This window comes from Plodia interpunctella, chromosome Z (genome assembly GCF_027563975.2).
Source record: "Plodia interpunctella isolate USDA-ARS_2022_Savannah chromosome Z, ilPloInte3.2, whole genome shotgun sequence".
NCBI classification, from domain to species: Eukaryota; Metazoa; Arthropoda; class Insecta; order Lepidoptera; family Pyralidae; genus Plodia; species Plodia interpunctella.
Genome location: NC_071324.2, coordinates 10135609 through 10156465, shown reverse-complemented (window position 1 = coordinate 10156465; position 20857 = coordinate 10135609). Strand labels below are relative to the sequence as shown.

The 20857-nt window shown below is 35.4% G+C and overlaps 1 protein-coding gene across 1 annotated transcript; it reads right to left on the bottom strand.

Annotated features, from left to right (window-relative positions):
• Positions 1 to 591: 591 nt before the first annotated feature.
• sl (small wing) lies at positions 592 to 14912 on the bottom strand. The gene is made up of 12 exons (XM_053768978.2): positions 14347 to 14912; positions 13822 to 13960; positions 12065 to 12227; positions 11520 to 11720; positions 11199 to 11314; positions 10026 to 10956; positions 9454 to 9635; positions 7846 to 8023; positions 6421 to 6486; positions 5188 to 5382; positions 4203 to 5025; positions 592 to 3660 (listed from the first exon to the last, which is right to left on the bottom strand). The coding sequence occupies exons 1-12, from the start codon at positions 14702 to 14704 to the stop codon at positions 3410 to 3412; spliced, it is 3603 nt and encodes a 1200-aa protein (XP_053624953.1). The 5' UTR covers positions 14705 to 14912; the 3' UTR covers positions 592 to 3409.
• Between the last annotated feature and the right edge of the window lie 5945 nt (positions 14913 to 20857).

Genomic DNA, 20857 nt, shown 5'->3' with positions numbered 1-20857 from the left:
AAAATTTGCCATGTCTGTCAGAAACATGAAGATGTTGCAAAAGCATGAGTTCCTCTGGTTCCTCACAAAACCTGCGTTAGAAAAGATCAACAAAAAATGGGCGTTAGCCACTTTGTCTTGTCATTTCCGTGTTGCGATCTTTCTTGTGTCGCTCAAATACTGACCAGCTCCTTTATTAGCATAACAATCACGAATTCGATGCTAATAGCACCAGTTAGCTCCCGCTACTTTGCCTACGTTACTATTATGCAAGCCTTCCTGTCATATTGATGTTTGCGGACGCGTTGGCCAATGTTACATTAAAATCGGTTCAGCGGTTTAGCTGTAAAAGTTAACAGACCGACAGACAGATTTTCTCATTTATAATATTAGTATGATGGTATAGAAATACTATGGGTGTATTATGCGTGCCCCGTGATTGCCTGATTTGCCCTCCGATAAAGGCTACGAATAAGTTTGTTTTATTCGATGGCTGTAAAACCATGATTAGATGAGGAAAATCTATTACCTGTAATAAATTCAAAGAATGAACGATGTCATTAGGTATGAAGTGCGTGAGGAATATGCAGTGTATAAAAAATAACACATAGCTATGTATTATAAACATTTACCTTTAATTTTTACTTTTTTGATTAACCTTAGTTATTTCGAACGAAAAAAATATTTTAAAATATACATACGTACAAGTTAACTTCATATGAAGATAATTAGTATGATATATACTTAGCGGTGGCAAAATAGAGACGAATTTGCTATGATTTTTTGGTTGCTAAAATAGCAACTTTGCCGGCGTATATAATTATCCTACTTAACTATAAAATTGGTAGGTAATTCACAATGTATATAATTTTGCCAATCACTAAAATACAGTACACATGTGACAAAATCCAAATATAGATTAGCATAACATATATTTAAAAAAACTTTTTCTTACTTTATATATTCTTACAACACAAAATAAAATATATTGCAAATTCGGACTTACATCCTTATTTTCGTACGTGGTGTTTGTAAAATTTGAGCGAAAACGAAGATAAAATTAAATTCGAGAATAATTTGTGATCACAATTCTCAGATCATACTGTTTATGGAATAAATATAAATATACTAATTACATGCAAGATTTTGATATACCATAATTTTGGATGTACGATAAATTTCAGCAAAATAAATTACGCCTTTATCCATAATCCAGCTTTAGGTAACAGAAAAATAGCATAAAAAAACATACATAGCAAAATTGCGATTGTTGTTTTAGCTTCGAATAAAAATATTATATCTACTTTTCAGATCACATCACAAAAAGTAAGTAGTAAAAGATTAGAGTAAATTAAAAGATTCATAGTAAATAATGATAATAAATAATGAGAAAACAATGTCTATGTTTGAAGATAAATGCAAGAACATTATCTTTATAATGCTTAGTTGAATATAATAAAATCCATATAGGTACATATACTACCACTAAAGAGTTACATATAATGTAATTTACCTACATTGTTACATATATTTTTAAATTTAATAATTTAAATTCGAACAAACATTCTGGCCATCGCCACATTACCTAAGAACAGTCTAATTAATTTGTGCGTTGCGTATTTTTTAAATACCTAATTAAATAAGGCACGTTTTTAAAACTAATAGACAACACTCAATATAAACGTTGTCGGCTACACATTATCGACGAACTCAGACAGATATACGCGAGTGATCTACTGTATTTTGTATAGAACTTTTATTCAACGCAATGGAAAACCAGCAATGTATACCGATAAGATCATGTACAACACATTTTAACACTAAATTAAATATATAAAAGGGACAAAATGTAATCGTTTTTGTACACTTTAATTTTTTTAATTTTTTCAAATACATAACGTTACGCCCGTTTCAAAGATGTCATAAAAATGTATATTCTACAAACTAAATAGCACTGCCTTTTAATCACGTGGTTAATTACATAAATATTATTATAACAAAGTTTGATTTAAAGGTCTTCTCGAATTCATTCATGTAAAGAAAAAGTTTTGTTGTCGAGTTTTTGCAAAATAATATTATTTGCGAATTGTGCAGCAAGAAAACATGCGGCCAAACTAATTACATAACGTCTTTGTCGTGTTCGTAGTAATGATTCCGCAATAAATAAACTTCAACTCATGTATTGAAAGTTCGTCACATCGACTTTTACACAGCACTTCGACTACAATATCCCTTTTCGTATAAGACAAACATTTAAACATTATGAAATAAATCTAAAACATAATAGTTATTTGAAATAATTAAAACAATCACTATAACAAATATATGTACTTACGTATTCTGGTACGTATTATGTAAAAACATATTCCATTTTAAATTTAGTCCTTACGATTATAAATTTAGATCAAATCACGTATGTAAATTGTGATTATAAAATCTACTTATTTAACAATACTTAAATTTTTGTGGAAGCAGAAATAAATATTATTATTTCTACGAAATATTAAAAAGTTGAGTGCCTTCTATCTCTGAGAATAATTTCTAAAAAAGTCATGCTTATAACAAATCAGATCAGTTGCTTGCTTGTTGTAGAATATTAAGTAAATAATAAATTTTAGCACTAGAATAGCACTCAATATCCTCCCGTGGATGTCGTACGAGGCGACTAAGGGACAGCCTAGGTAGCTAACAGGCAACAATAGCATTTCCTAGGAGGGTTGACATCAGGCAGGCGACCGGTTGTGAAATCACGGCCGAATCTTCAAAACTTTAAGGGTTTTTTTTACGTTGACCCCGGGTTTCGCGGCTTCAAGACCCAGAAGGCAACCAAGATGCCATCAATTCAGAGGTGAGGAATAAACTTTAGCGTTCGATGTCACTATAGTATACTTTACCATTGGGTGATTCAGAATTGTACTACACAAGGATTACTACTTTATATACAGGCACAAAATAGTCAACCAAAAATTCACTAGGATAATAATGAGAATATAAAACAGAGAAAGCCCCAAAAAGATATGTACCGACGGAAAATAGTTATTTGAATTTATATTGTAAAATCTAATAACTATTAAAATATAAGAAGGCATTTAAATTTCACTATTCGTTACTTTTGAAAAAAGACAAAATCGATGGCTCAGTCTAAATATATTATTCTTTCAAATCTTTTTTCTTATGGAAATTGTCAAAAATTTCAAAGATTGAATCTTTTCCCCAATAGACAGAGGAAACTATAGACAACGTTATATTTCCCGTTTCGTTCATACAAGAGACTGGTATTAAAAATGGAGACACGTGGAGAAGCAGGACAGAGCGTTGATATCGTTTGTCCCTCATCATTTATAGAGGCAGCCTGCCGCAATCTACCCCGCGTCTACAGTTTTATTTGTCTTTGTTTACCCATGACTATACTTATATCGGTAAAACCTCGCTAATGATTGTGTATCAAAGCTATATGAACTAAAAGCGATGATAGTTCGAGCTCTTCCGAGAAGGCGTTGGTGAGGGGGACACTGCGGTAGCCGGTGCGGAGGCACTTGAAGGGGAAAGTGGCTTGGCCGATGAAGTTTGGATCACCGAATATGTCTTCGTCTTGCACCAGGAAGCGAATGAGGGCCAGGTCCGGATTGGCCACTTCAAATTCGCAAATGTCATTCCATATCGGGTTGATGCCGTTGTCGCCTGAAAATATGATTTGTCTGACACAAAGACTAATATAACCTGAATATTTAAATGTGAAACTTTGCATTGTACATACTTAGTAATAGTATTGAATCAATTTTATAAAATATCAACAAAATTGATCAATCAATTGATCAAACTATAGGGTATTGCATGGACGATTTCCTGAAGTTTTGTCTAAATAATTTCTACAAACACATGATTGTCATGTCATTACTATATGTCAGGGTGTCATTATTGTATTAGAAGTCAATCGATTACACCATACATAACTGGATGGCTTTTTAAAAATTTCACCATGTGTCCCAAATTATTATAAAAGTTGGTACCTCCCATCTATATCTCTCTATCGAGTGTGTTGTTGCTAACATATATATATATATATATATAACTTACATATGTGAGCAACAACACAACGCAAGTGTGACACCCCTGGCCTATCCATAGGCTGCGGTGATCACTTCCCATCTGGTGAGCCGCACGACTGTTTGCTTACTCAGTAGTGTAATAAAAACTTGCATAGAAACAAAAAGGGTATTTACCAACAGTCTTGGTGACGAGTTTGGTTCCGCTGTCGTACTCGGCGCCCACGATCTCCACTTCCACGAAGGGGCTCGCCGTGCCGCGGCCAGACTTGCACAAATGCCGCGCACCAATCACCCGCAACATCACTGACACTGATTTTACCCGCTTTTCTATACTCCGCGCGTCACTCGGGTTGTAACCCTCCTCAAACATAAAATCCGGCTTCAGAATAAACCCGCAACCGCCATTCTCTTTAAACTTCCCCACATTAATCTGCATAGGCTTATCCGGAGTCTGATAATTCAGCGCCACCATCTGAGATCCGGAATTCCAGAACGGAACCGGATTATAATTTGAAGAATCTATCCTCTGCCCCTTGGGATATATCCTGCTGAGTTGAATAGTGTGATATTTGAGGAAGAATTGGTTCTCTTGTTGGCACATTAGGCGTTCCGCTTTCGTTTCGGGGAATGAGGACATTTCTGTGTGGATGAATCCTTTGTTGCGGAGTCTGTCTTGGTTGAAGGCGACGGAGCGGCAGTAGATGATGAGGTCTGACATTTCCTTGGCGATCCTCCAGGTGCGTTCCATTTTCTTGTTCTGCATGGAGCGGGCGCTTGCGCTTTGTGCGGCTTCCTTGATGGCGGAGAGCCACTCGATGGCGACCTCGTTGGTGGGGGCGGCCATGTCGAACGGTGCGCACATGGAGGGGCTCTGGATGCGCACGAGCCACCGCGAGGAGCCGTTGGCCTCCCCCACCACCAGTTCCACCACGGCCCCCAGCACGTCCACGACACCCTTCTGGAGAGAGCCCAGAGCTGCTGTTTCGCTTTCTAAACCCTAGAATGAAAGATGTAAATGTGAATAATAATTTTATAGCGATATTGCTCACAAGTAACACTGTAAACATCAATGAATGCGAAAGTACTCCTATACGTGTTTATGTAGCACAAATAGTCTAAGTCCAACTTTAGTCACAGTAACTACATGTAAAAGACATACTTGTATATTAGGCATGTGCGGAACCTCGATCTCCTGCACGTAGTTGGCTGGGAACCAGTGATGCCGCTTGCCGCCGTAGTCCCCACGCCACCAGCCGGGATCCGGTTTGTCCACGTTGGTGATGATGGCGTGCTTGCAAAACGATAGCTCGTCGTCTTGACGCGCACGATAGTCGTATAGTGCCTTTACTGTCACCTGGATATCACCAAGCATATTGTATTCTCTTTTAAATAAATCCATACTAATATTATAAATGCAAAAGTCTGCCTGTTTGTCACACTTTCGCGGCTAAAAAGCTGACTTGTTGAAATTTGCAATCTACTCGTATATATATTTTACTAACTGCGCCCCGGGGCTTTGCTCCCGTGGGAATTTCGGGATAAAAAATACCCTGTGTATTATTCCAGGTTATATTCAACCCGTGTACCAAATTTTATAACAATTCGTCCAGTAAAATTTGCGTGAAAGAGTAACATACATCCATCCTCAAAAACTTTCGGATTATATTATATTAGTAGGATGAGCCGAAGTCTCATTTATCAAGAAGCTTTTCTAACAACTTTACAATTCTAATCAATGTTCATATATTATATTTACTTTGAGCTAAATTATCTTGTAAAAAAGCGACAGATGAAAAATTTCTGAAATCTAGCGGGAATTGAACCCACGCGCCTCATAGTCTCATTTCCCATTTTTGCAGTAAGATAAATTAAAAGCGCATAATCTAGTATTGTCTAAAAACTAATCACGAAATACTGATTCTACAACAAAGTACTACAAAACATCATTTTTGAAATAAATAAATATATACATATGACTAATAAATTTAAACTGGAGAGTACCTTTAAAATTACAAGTAAATATGTATTAAATAAATACACGACACTTGAAACTAATAATTTTATTTGCAGACCGTCTCACCTCACATTAGCTCTGTTGGAGTCTTGGCTTGATTCTCCAAATCCATTGTGCTATTTAAATCGAACAAGTATCGTCAGCATATTGTTAGGCTTTTGATAATCGCCACTAATGGTACATTGGCAATCCTACTTCACAGTCTACACACATTGGTAGCATTTCACATTCGCAACTTGGAAATATGTTGGTGAAAAAATAACTATCTTGCTACCTACGCAATTAGTGACCCAAAAAATCAATTCTTGTTAATATGGACAGGAATACACAATATGGGTACATCGTATGTTTTATCGTGATCATGAAATGCATTCTCACCTTTGATGTAAATGAGGTTGGATCCATATACCCCGGAGTTCCGTATACAGAACTGTCATCCGGCTCCTAAAAATAAGAAAGCTTATGTAATATTTGCTAGGATTCTCAATACGTTTGTTCCAATTATTATTCCAGGTATTCTTTGAGAATCTCTCCACTAATAAGCGCGGATCCACCGTTGTAGGTAAGATAAGCTTATGCTAATAATCTTGACTTAGTACGTCGTAAAATATTTGAACGTGCAGAAAATTTTGTTGTTATTTGTTAAACAATCCGTGGAAAAGCTTGTTGTGCAGTACGCACCTAACTCAACGTCACAGTAAAGAGTATCGGAACGTTCTCAGGTCTTTTATAGTAGATTATTACTTGAGAGGCTACCTTTTCAGAATAAATACGAAGATGTAATCTGATGTGGATATTCTGCGAAAATAAGCATGATAAGCTTGAAATTTCAGTTACTATGACCACGACCTTTTCTGAGAGCTAGATCCGCGCTTGGAAAAGCACTGAACTTGATACCTACTAGTATTAAATACAGCATTTGTTTGTCAATTTTACGTATTACATCTCAAGGAACCAATTTATGTACATCTCAATTATGTAAAGGTTTCGATATCAGCTCGGTCACAGACAGAGATGAATATATTATCTTTATATCAGCCGTATATGTGTAGTTAATCGATATGTTTGTACTGATTTATCGCAAGACACGCATGTAGCAACCAAACATAGGAATGATAACAGATATTACTGACTGATAAAACTATGGCGAAACCCTATATATAGAATAACAAGTATTTTTACAACTTTAGATACTTCTATAAATTAGTATATTTGCATGTTTTTGTTTAGGTAGACATTGGTTCAAATAGTTGTCGAAGAAAAATTAAATTAGGGAAATTTTCATATCAAAATTTTAAATAAAATAAAAGTTCTTACGTAAATTTAAATTAGGGAAATTTTCATATCAAATTTTAAATAAAATATACACAACTATAAAACGCTTGTATTTAGGAACGAGGAACGACAGCTGAGAAGAAACGAAAAATGAAACTTATTTTACTGCAACTATACATTAAAAATGCTCATTGTGTCTGTATTTTTATTTAAACTTTATTGCACGACATAAAAGTTAACAATAGGTGGACTTAATGCCATAAGGCATTCTCTGCCGGTCAGACCTTACGACCAAACAAGAAAAAAGGACGACATCATTAAAATTTTTATAGAACACCACTCTAAAAAAATTGTAATTAAGTCGTATGTCGGTCTTTCTGTCTGTCACGTTTTCACAATTATACCATTGGGCCGATTTTGATGAATTTGCAAATAGGTAATGACCCGGGATCAAGCATAGACTATCACAGGCAGAGCTGTGGGCAACAACTGGTTATAAATAAACAAAATTGTCTTTACACAACTTACGGCTATAATACTCCTCACGATGCTTTCGCTGATAGGGTACCATAACTTGACCTTCTTGTACAGAGGATGTTTCTCGTAATAAGACACCAGTTCCACTAGGCTTTCAAACTTCACCGTGCCTATAGTGTACAGCCGCCCTTCCTGCTTGATGCGACAGTGTTTGATCTCCCTTTCCGTTCTGAAATCGAAAAGTTTATACTCGATTTTTGGGACAAGAAACGCAACAAAAAATGGTTCCTCAATATATGAATAAATGTAAATAAATTGGAAACGCCCCAGTTTACAATAAATTCCAAGGTTGTGTTAAGAATATAGATACGTATTGTAATATAATAAAAATAAATTTAAAGAACATATGTTAAATATTACTAACTCATACATATTAAACATTTTGTAAAATGTAAAAGTTAATTTTTTTAAGTGTACATAAGTCTACACTTATATCATTATGGTATTTTCGTTTCAGTTTTTGAGCTCAAGAAATAATCTGAAAGTACCTAAATTGAACAAAGAATTTCTGGTATATCTCGCTAAATATATATAAGAAAATAAAAATATAAAAGTCGCTTGGCGGCCACTCCGTCTCCAACATTACAAATTCCAACATGTCTGCACAAAACATGCACATATAAATCAGTCTGATGCTGTAGGCGCGAAATTTATTCAATAATATTTTAAATCGCCACGCAAACTTATATCAGTATGCTCGTAGGTATATTAAAAAAAATAAAATAAAATAATAAATATTGAAAAAACAAAGTTTATAAGGGAATATTACTTTGAGAAAAGAAATCTCCCATTGCCAATAGATTATTTAGAGGTTCGACATACATATAATAATAGTATATATTTCGCTTGGCTGCATCAAAGTAAACATTCGTATACAGGGTTACTGGTATCAAACGCAAAACCTCCTAAAGACTACTTGGGTAATCAAAACAAGCTACTTTTAGTCTACGACTTTTCGTGATTCGTAGTTATTCTTTTCATATGAAAAAAATACAATTTAATTTGCGATTCTAGACCACTTAACTCTATGCAATAGCCAAGCAACACGAGACAGTACAGTAGCGTTATGTAGCGGAATCGAACATAGATTTAACGTTTTATAGAAACGACATTAAAACAAAAAAAAAGATTTTTTATTTATTACGTTTAGACAAAAGTCGTAGAACAAAAGATGTTAGTCCCTATATATACCTTATACGCCTTTGGAAGATTATACGTTAGATGCCGGAAACCCTGTATATATGATGTTTGTAGCACCGCGTAGACTATACAATCAATATTAGGGCGCCCCCTTGCACAACACGGCCAGCCGTCAGAAAGTTAAATCTTGTTAATATTAATTGCATTCGAACAATGAATTTATTACTTCTACACACACTACAATACAATTCGCTTGAGGCAAAACGACTCGGTCGAGTAAAACCGTAATAAATTATACTTCAGGAACATTGGTGAGTCGGTACCGCCGCAACCGCTGTGTTCCTGTATTTTAAATCTGTAATATCCAAGGTCTAGGATGTTACACGCAAGCTCAAAAGTATTTTATATTCACTCTTGCCTTAAAGATTCCCAAATTTATGTTACACACAAACCACGTACCTAAAGCTTATAGCAAAGGAAGCGGGCTCCTTCTCACTGGGCCTGACGAGGAAGGCCCCGTCGGTGTTCGCCTTCCTCAGGAGCTCCTCGGCCTGCGCCCGAGTGCAGTGCGGGTGGAACCACTCCTTGCCTTCGTGCTTGTTCGGCTGCGGCACTGGTTCCTTCAGGGTAATGAGGAATTCCTGTCAAATCAAATACCTTCTTAAATGCTCTGTCATCCTCGCTTGTTCCCGAGGGGAAGCCCGAGGTCAGCAAAAAAAGTAAAATTTAGGATATTTAGTTGTGTTACAACCGGCCGTTTGACTAACGTGAATCCTCTACGGGAATGCCATGGTTGCCTATCAGCTGGCAAGGCTATATCCCTCGTAACATTTACGTGATATGAAGTGATCCTATTCCTGAGACCACACGCCGAATATCTTGATGCCTATTACTAAATACTAAACTTTGACAAATGGCTAATGGTCTGATAACTGAGGATGTCGTCATCAGGGATTAATAAGTACGAATACAACATTCATATAATTCTTTAGGATGAAGAAGAAAAATAATGATGAGATACACAAACTAACCTGACTCCTCAGCGGGTGTTGTTTGTAATGCATGATCAAACTGTACAGGCTGTCAAAGCACACCATGTCGATCAGAAAGTATTTCGTCACGCCTCGCTCCTGCTTCAGCTTTATCCGGCAATGGTTCACCTTCCCCTGCCTCCAGAACGACAGGCAGTAGTCTCCCACAAACGTCACACTCTCGCGGACTAGAAACGTCCCGTCACCCAAATGCGAATGCGCCCGAAGCAAGTCCTCAGCCTCCTGCCTATTCCCCGCCAGCTTCCCGTGAAACCAACACTCCCCAAAATGCAACTCATCTTGAGGTATGCTCGTGTTATCTCCTTCTATCTCACTATCGCTATCGGCGTCGGCCTCCCTCTGTGCACTATAATGCTCAGTATAATACAACTTATTCTCGGTCAACACGAACGCGTGAGGGTTCCACTCCTTATCTACTGGATCTTCCAATAAAAGAATACCATTTTTTATAGAATTTCTTAGATCTAAATCCTTTCCCTCCTCCTGGCGGACAGCAAAGGAATTCTCCTCGGCGCCTTCCGGTAGTTTTTTGTGTTTTAATATAATCTTTCTACGTAACTCTTGAGGTGAAGGTAATGCTGTTTCATTTTTTTCGCTGTGCTGGACTAGAAGCAAGTCACCGAAGACATCTTGGAAGGCGCTGGCCATTTTTCTTTGCTGTGGAAGGGAGCAGTTGTCTTCGATGGACAGGATGAGAGGGTAATCGGAGGTAATGAAGGCATGTTCTTTGATGGTGCGGAGGACATCCATGAATCTTATTTTGGTGGTGAGGGTGTGACCGTGGTATATGAAGGGGGTTCCGTCGGGCCCATCCCAGCAGTCCAGCTCTATGCAGCGACAGCCTGAGCGCAGACAGCGGACGTAGGCCTCCAGCGAGGACTCGCTCGAAAACTGGTCACCGGTGAGATACCTAAAATATATAAACTCATATAAAATTGCAGATATCGGCTTGATCTGCCTTTGGAAGTATGTCTACTTCGAGCAATAAGAAACTAATGACTAATTAAATGTAATGTAATTTATTTATAACCCACATTAAGCACATAAATTTTTCTACATTTACGATTTTACGCTTAATTTATTAAAACTATAATAAAAAGACACTATGTTTCGGAAACAAGTACCTATCCTATATTTGGTGGCGACACTTACGTATTATGCGAGGATGATATCCAGTAGTGGGAAAGGGGTCTAGTCATGTCTTGGGTCACTTTATCATGTTTGCTGTCCCATATCGAATTTTGTTTCGAAAATAACATCTCTATGAACTGCAACAAAAAAATAAGAATTAATTAATGTACTTACTTTTAATTTCAAAAGAATTTCCAAAATATTTCAAACCATCAAGGTCCAGAACGAGATGGTCCGATGATTTAAAGATCTTTGATATAAATTAAATGTGGTGACAAGATTGTGTTTTGTATACAAAAGTAAAGCAACAAATATTTTATATTGTAAATGGAATGAACTTACCTCAGTCAAAGTGAAGTAGGGCTCAGCGGTGTCCCTCTGTGGATCCCTCAAGTAATCCCTGATGAACTGAGAAGCCCGTAGTTCATCGTCGCCGAGCCGGTCATGTTGCTCAATGAGGAGAAACTTCTGGAACTCCCTGAGCGTGATCACGCTGCCATTGGACGAATACAGGTGATGCTTGTCGAATATCTCGTGGACATTCTGTTGTAAATTACAATATTAAATCTTCTCTCTTTTTATTAAATCTTCTTTCTTTCTCTCGGTCTTTTTCATCAGTTAATCTCTCTTTCTTTTGATATAGCCTATATGGTACATATCTAATTAATAGTATTAAAAATATTTCAGGCAGATTCACACCCTTTAACTTTCTCTGGATCATATAGTGCATAAATTTACCTTTTGTAAAATGTAATGGTCTTTGTTTAACGCAATAAAGATCATTGATGCATCAATTCGTTCAAAATAGCTTCATGTAATTTTGAAGATAAGATCTGAAGCTTTTATATTGCCATGAATAAATATAAAATGGAAAATTAGGTACTTACATTTTCATCGAATATTAGCTTGTGATATAAAATTGAGAAGTCATCAAATCCGATCTCCCCTCGTTTGTGTGTGTCAACCTCTTGAAATATATCGCGTAGCTTACTGGTTGGTATTTTACAATTAATTTTTGGTAAAAACGCCTTCACTTCTTTTAGTGTGATCCTGCAAATATTATGTAGAATTAAAATATTATATAAAGAAGCAAAATGGCATCAATACATGGTATATAATATACATATACACAAATACCTATAGAATAATAAAGTCACATTCAGTCTGTTTATATGTATGTATCCAATGGATTTTGATGAGTTTTTTTGAATAGATAACATGTAAAATATTGTACCCGTGCGAACCCGGGGCGGGTGTTTAATGTCAAATGCTTATCAGTCAAGTCTTTGTAATTTAAAAAAAGATAATGAAACATTTAGATGACTTTCGAAAGCACTTCGAATATATAAGACGAAGAATAAAAGAATTATTTCTTTTATTCTTCTAGTAATTCTAGAATTATTTTTATACATGGAAAGGAAAAAACATCCCCCAAAGCTTGTATGTCTTCTCTGTTTTAACATAAGTAATGGATATAATATATAATCTAATGGTGATTTATTATGAGGTAAATAACACTGGAATAGGGAGTTGTATTATGACTGTATATTTACCCCCAAGCTCAGGGCAGCAGTAACCATTTGTCGTACAATCATAATTTAATATAATATAAAATTAAACAACTTAGTTGGGATGTAGCCCCAGGCCATTATTTCACCAGAGCCAATAGTTACATAGCTACTCTACCACACCAACTTATGCCCTATTGCATAATTTTAATTTCCAATAAAAGGAAAAATAATACATTAAAATCTAGACTATACAATATTACAAAAACTTTAAAAAATAAATAAAAAGTACAACAAAAATGGGTATAAATGTGATAAAACACGACTGGACTAAATGGGAATATTTATTATTCATTGGATAGATCCCAGACAGTCGTCCTCTGTAAGGTTAGGGAATTATTTAACATTGATTTGTGACACATAAACTATGCTCCAGTTTTCCAGTGATCTCAATACATGGGATACATGATGACCCAGATGATGTTGAATAACATATGTATGTTTTTTGTTTCCATATAGTAGTAATAAATTCCTTCTCCCTTTATATAATTTTCTTGTTATTCATACATTACATATCCTTACATATTATAAAACAAAGTCCACTATATAAGTGAATCTGTCTGTTTGCGATAAACTAAATAACTACTGGACTGTCTTGCGGTTTTCTCCAATAGATAGTGATTCCAGAGGAAGGTTTAGGTGCATAATTTATTATGTTTTACATGGGCAAAGCCGGGACGGGCTGCTAGTTTATTTTGTTAATATTTATCTTCTTACTGTTTGCACAGCTGCTAGCCTCTGTTTTGTGTTTTTATTTTTTCTCCTACTGGTTGACTGGAAGTTTGCCAACACCTTAAAGTAACTTTTTAATTTTTGTACCTTTTTTGTATATTATATTATGTGTGATAAAGTTATTTCAAACAAAACATGATATGATTTTTTGTAATGGCTAGCATCATAAAAATGTACTATTTGGTTTTGGTAGTAGTGATATATATTTATTAAAGTAAATAGCATTAGAGGCATCAGGAAATACATCAAACCTGAGGTTCTTTGCAATTAGTTATATTATACATAGTGAAATCTCCTCCAATTATAACAATTTCAAATAATTGCAGAACTTAACATTCACTTACTTCTCATTCGCATTCTCAATAGTGTAGAATTCTTTGCGCAGCCACCTCTCAATTTGCAATGGATAGGAAGCACTTAATGCTTCTTCCACTAGGAACCGCAAACCTTTCACCCAACTCTCACATTCTTTGTCCGTGTTAGCTATGAAGAAAAAACATATTTTGCTTGCAGCTTGACATAACAGACATACAATAATTGCTAAACACATTTTTGTTTACAGACATAAAAAAGTAAAAAAATGTATGTGCCTATTTTATGAAAATAACCTAATTAATAAGTTTATTATATACCTAAATGTACTGTGTGTGCACCATAAAGCATTGTGAATTCAACAAAATTAAAATAAACTTAACCTGCTTTCAAATACATACAAACTAAACTGAAATGTGGTGCCATTCTATTTAAGACACTATAAACACAGCACCAGCTGAGAAATATCAATAACACTCACAAAACCATAACAATGATTCAAATTCTTAGTGGTGATAAATATAGCAATGTTTTCAAGATTGAATTGAATGAAATACCTGCAAATGACGCGGAGCGCAGTTTGAACTCGGTACCATAGTATATAGTGAAACATTTTGAGCTCTCAATCCTCTTTGTCTCTTCTGGCCATCGCTCAAAGTCTTTAGAAGACTTCCCTACGCGTACCTCCTTCACATCTCGAATATCTAGGGAACCTTCGTACGTCTGCTTTTGTGGTGCCACAGTCCTGTACCATATAACTTGATGTGTCTCCCGCCGCACCAGCAGAGTCCTACGTTCAGGTCGCTTCCTAGGATAGAACTTGTGCAGTGTTGTCCCCCTTTCTATGTGCGATATTAGCTGATCAGCTTCATGTATCAGCCTGTCATTGGCCCCATTATAGCAAATCGAATTCATTGCACTTCCGTTGCATGCGCTCGCTGAAAGCAAACTGTGCAAAGATATGGACTACATGGAAATAAGTAAGGTACCATATGCAGATGTCTTCAAACAAATCTTTATTGAATATAGGTAGTTTTATTCCCACTGTTATTTTATCACACACACACTTCCCTTGCCTGATATTTTGTTTGTTTGACACACAGACAGAACACTCACTATTGTACTTTGACATTTCCATTCAAAACCAAATGAAAGTAGTAGTGATGTGCTCGATACACGACGAGGCGACAATCAATAGTTACAATAGTCGACAGTAAAGTATAGATAGCTTTTGCATATTTGTGATTTATTGATATTGCAATAGTATCGATAGGACTACATACAGAAAATGGACAAAAGAAAACGGCAAGCGAGTGCGAGTAAACGTAACGGTGACAATAAGGTGAGTAATGCCGTATCGAGTATTACAGTACGAGTACAACACTTAGAAAACAGTAGGCAGAGAAAACTATAGACATCGTCATATCTTTCGTTTCGCTCATACAAAGTACAACACGTTTTAAAGAAATATATACGAGAAGAAGCAGGACGGAGTGCTAATACATAATTCCCTATTATTCATAATAGATGCTGAAGTATGTTTTGTCACTATCGGACTTTACTGAATTTGACATTGACAGAAAGAGACAAAACATAGCTTACTGTATGCTTTAATTTTTTTTTAGAATAACAGCGTTTGTCCTTTATCGTGGCCCGATTTTTTCAGGTCAGGCAGATTGGGCAGAACATTGTACCAGTTGTAACTTTACGATTATAACGTTATTTTATCAATGTGAATTTGGTAACGATAACACGCCTTGGCTGTTCCAAATTGCTAGTAGTATGCTAGTAGCTTTAAATCGTAAAAACGTGAAAAACTTTTTAAGGTCAGGTTTGATGAAAAGGATGACCTAGTAATTATTAAAGCTTTCAAAAATGCATTTTCTTTTTCATTTTTAATGATATATGCTTAACTAGCTGCGGAATTACGGTTTAAAACCACCTTGTCTTATTCCAGGTTGTACTGTACAAAATCTCAAAACCGTCCAGTATTGCGTGAGAGAGTAACAAATATACACACATCCTCACAAACAAGGAAAGATTACTAGGATCTATGCTAACGCCCAATATGATAGTGCATTGTATAGGTATAATCGATTAAATAGGAAAATAAAATTCTAACATGCCCATTTTATTCCAAAAGCAAACTTTATAAGGTAAGAAAAAATAGGTGCTTAGTTCAAAACGTTTTATTTGTTAGAAAAAAATATACACTTACAATTATCTCAAAATATTTCCTTTTCAAGTTCGTAGAACATCAGTGACCATTTATTTCTACATAGATCGGAATTTGCAACATGATCAATGGTTATCCTATCATTAATTTTAAATAAATTATAAGATTACTGATTACATCTAGTTAGACGATGTCGTTCCATTGAACAAGCCAATACCTGGAATGGGTAATTTGGCGTAAACGCGTTTGATTCATCAATTGCCGCAGATTTTAGTACGTTCATATACTAATCCCGTGATATAGGTAATCCGTTTGAACAAAAACATTAGGTAATAACAGACGATAAATACCTATATGAGAAAAAAAAACTATGTCTATGCTATTTCAACTAACTGTTTAGTTGAAATAGCATAGACATAGTTCTTTGTAAGAAAAAGAAAAAAATAGTTGCATATTCTATTTAACAATACACAGTCATAATGGAAGATAATAAACAAGCATTATTTTGCTGTGATTCTTCACGGAAAAATAAAACTTGTATTATCATATTCCATTTCATAAAATAAATATTTTCAGATAATAAAGGACGGACAATATTTATATAAATTAGGACACATTATAAGTACCGACGCAAGATCAATTTCATTATAAGAAAAAAAAAAGATATAAATTCTCTAGAAAATATGAATACGTACTTCTGCGGAGACATACAAATTATAATGGTATTATAATATAATCTTCATTATTTATGGGTGTTATGGGTGCGGTCGTCAACGGGTGGCAAGAAAGTCAAAGGTGAATAAAAATGGGATTTTTAAATAACTCGCTAATTTAAATAAGGGAACGGCTCCTGATGCGACCGCTGCGCTTGCATAGAGTTACTTATTGCCTTCGAATTATTGAGATCAGAACGATCGCTACATATTAGTTAGGTACGTTGGCAGCTGTCGCATCTTCGCTACCCCTGCTATACAAATTCAGATCTACGTGTCATTGCAAAAGATACACAAATAAAGACGCATATTCCTTGGACGAATCGTGAGGCATATGTTCAGATAAAACGTAGCGTTAAATAAATTTTCGTTGAAAAATGTATGAAAACGCATAGTTACTGATCATATTCGTCGCGCTCGCCGGGCGATGCGTGCACACGCGCGTCTTTCCGGGCGCACACGCGCGTCTTCACGCTGTACACGAACTGTTGCATTCACAAACAGTTTGATCGCTTTGTTAGTTTGGAATGTTTGTGGCGTTTGTTCAGGCGGCTGTTCGTTACGGTACATCGATAATAAGCGCTATATAAAACTATAATCGTACACTTAAAGCTTTTAAGTGGGTGATATAGACGGTCGTTTCGCTCTTGAGACATAAACCCACACAAAATAGATCATATAGAACGACATGTGTCGTCGCGCAAAAATTAGCTGGCCGATAAATATGTAATCGTTGGATCACCATTTGATATACAAACTAAGATACATACTCGTAGCAGTGCCAGAATGTTCCAGGTCAGTATAATTCGAGTTTTATCAGAATCTTAACACTATTGCAATTGTTGATGATATAACAATATTAAAATCACCGCATGACAGTTTATTTTTCAATCATATATTGAAAAATAAACTGTCAATTCAAATGATAATTCCAACGAATACATATAAAAAACATAGTATCTTTTTGTACCAGTTTGAGATCGCGTTACAATACAGTTCCGCGAGGGCACTGACACATATGAATAAAATGGTTGTAACTACACTGATATCGCTTGAGCAGTAAAAAGCAATTTACTGTTTAAGGCCGCTAAGACTACGTTACATACACGTACGCGAAAATATTGCTAATCACATATTTGTATCTCGTTCACAATTATTGTCCAACAACAAAACCTGTAGCTACTTCGCTCGTGTTTCTCTTGAGACATGTATCATTGTAGCCTAGGTTTTAGGCGCTAGTGCAATTTCCATCTGAGCAACGTAGCACGTGATACTGACGATTTGCCACTGCCATAAACGTTCACATTAATGGCAAATCATGCCATGACATACAATTACTTTGAATGCTGATGCTGGCGTGGCGTGGCAAATTGTGTGTCAGATCGTGTCATTTCGCTTAGATGTGAACAACACCTTACATACAGCATGGTTATTCCAAGCAAGTTGGAGTTTCTCGCGATTTGTTGACCAAGGCTTCAATGTACTAATAACAGCATAAACACAAGCGATACTATACAATAAATATAATATTTAAGCTAACGTACGGTATCAATAACTATGTAAATACATGTGTATAACAATTCAACACTATCCTTTTGCTATTTGCAGCCGTAAGTAGCGTAGTCTGAGCGTTTATATTAAACGCCGCATATCAGCGACAAAGCCTACTTCCGACATCTTGTATGAAAACACAGCGAAAAGTCGAGTAATTATTATAAAAATATTCCATCTAGTCGGAAGTTGACTCCTTATGATACAAATATTGATCCAGATGGCCTTATTGTATTGCGATATATCACCAACTACTGGGCGTGGAGTAGATCCCTTGACGCGAAGTAATATCACATAATTGATTTGAAATTTAAGATGGCGCTGCTGTTGTAATCTCAAACTACAACCAGATTTTCAGTTCATATTTACGGATAGTCAATAGATATCCCAAATAAGTTAATTATGAACACAAAAAATGTATTAACAACATTCTATATGAAGTTACTTCAAGTCAAGAAACCTTCTTCAACAAAAACCCAGTAGAAATGTCTGATACACAACTTTGAGATCATCAAGACTGGTTTCACTGACGTAATTTCATTAACATTCAAATAAAGTTATTACGTCTTTCTTTTTCCACGATTTATCTTACGACGACCATTAAACAGTCCTTCCGTTTTCTGTATACTGAAACATAAATGTGTGAATTTTTAACACCCTTATTGAAATACGAATACGAAATTCAAATGTGTCCCGGACGTCACAGACACAGGAAATCTCATTTCAACCTATAAAAAAAATATACCATTACATTTTCAAGTCTGCCTACATTAGAATAAAGTTAATTTTAAAGTGATGCTACTGTGATGATTTTTATAGTTGAATATGTAATACTGTCGTCTTATTTTCTTCAACTCATGTCGTAATTCACGTAAACCAGACTGGACAATCTCCAAACATGTAACATCATAGACGCGCATACAGTTCAACATTATAGAAAACCACTAGCTTCTAACTTATTCGCTAAAAGTGGATTTCAAAAACTATTACACCTACTTTTAACGGTGCCATTGTATATTACGATACTGCAACTGTCGGGAATACGAAGAACGCAATAATTAATGACCAATAACAAAATATCGGTTCCGGCATGATTTTATTAATTAACTTTAAAGTATAACATTTGATTTGTAAATAAAATGCTTCTGGGATTTTTTCTTATTATTATTATCATCACCCGTACTTCAAAGTTAATCAATACGCCTTCGTACTTACAATCTATGCTATTATTATTGTTTCGTTTCTAAACTATAAATTTAAAGCGAGCGCCATGATAACTTTATAAAAGAGTCAACCAGTGTCTTCTATCACGTATAATAATGCTTTGAGCGGAATCTTACACTGTAAAAGTCAATGAATATATAGTTAAGTGATTAGGTCAGTTTATACCGAGGCAGCATTGTATTATTATAGGATGCCCAAAACTGTGACCAATATATATCACTCCATAATATATTTTATAGAAATATAACTCTATTTAAGGCATGGTGTAATTATTACTATATTCTTGCGATGTGAACATTAGTACTGAAGTCTAATACTATATATTACATACAATATGTGTGTGTGTGTGTGGTACCTAGTGGGCGACGTACATAACAAGGCATGTAACTGAATACTATTCACAAGGAACACATTGCGAGGTAAACAATATCTCATAAAGCTTTCTATTTCATTTATTTTTAATATTTTTCGTATTCAATGTTCAGCTTCATAAACTACACGTAAAAAATATATTCAGCGCGAATCGCTATAACTTAATGTTTGTTTGCTATTCATAAGGCTTGTTGGCATTGTTAACAATATGTGGCATCCTAGTACTCGCTTCGATGTAAACTAAGCTAGCAAAAAACGTTGCAAAAATTATTGTTCATATATTTTTCATATCATTCGTATTATCGAAAGTGGCAGAATCGCGATCTCGTGGCGGAGAATCAGTGATGAAATTGGTAGACTATATTTGTCTAACGTTGAAAAACATTGTGCTGTATCCAAATATAAAATTTCAATATTTTATTTTTAACTTATATTTTTTTAATATAAAAAATAATCATGAAATATAGTCTACCTATTTTACTGCAAATATACGCTCGGTCTAGGTAACGATCACATTTTGTTCATACATAATGTATGTACACATTAAGTTATTGAATTATTGCATTTATTGCAGCAAGTACAAATATAAAATTTATTGTAAATTGGAAACGTGTTACGCATTCAACTCGCCAAGTGTGTACATAATTGATGCAGTATATAATAGTAGCACAGTTTGTGGACTGTCAGCGATATTACCGACCCACATATAAAATTGTACTATAGACAGCGATAATTTAAGCCTTCACTGGGCTTCGAAAGAGCGAACCACTGCTTGTGGTTTCGTGGAACGACGTCCCTCACTCATTACATATCTACATTTAGATAACAGAATGAAAAAAATATTCCATTATATTGCATAAAGCACTTATAGACATTTAGCTCTTTTCCTATATCGATATCATAGCAAAAATCGTTGTTAAGTCTCTATATAAACATCAATGGAAGCACTTGGAACAACCCTTTGGGTTCATGTCTCGTGAATTTGTACTGACGTATTGCCATTGCAGTCCTACAAACCGTGCCACAGAACAC

What these genes read in the sequence shown, in the direction of transcription:
- sl (XM_053768978.2), bottom strand. Translation starts at nt 14,704, where the DNA reads ATGAATTCGATTTGCTATAATGGGGCCAATGACAGGCTGATACATGAA. An exon ending in AGCTAATATTCGATGAAAAT is followed by an intron (nt 11,721 to 12,064) that starts GTAAGTACCTAA and finishes AATTTACAACAG; the next exon opens with AATGTCCACGAGATATTCGA. An exon ending in AACACCCGCTGAGGAGTCAG is followed by an intron (nt 9,636 to 10,025) that starts GTTAGTTTGTGT and finishes TTGATTTGACAG; the next exon opens with GAATTCCTCATTACCCTGAA.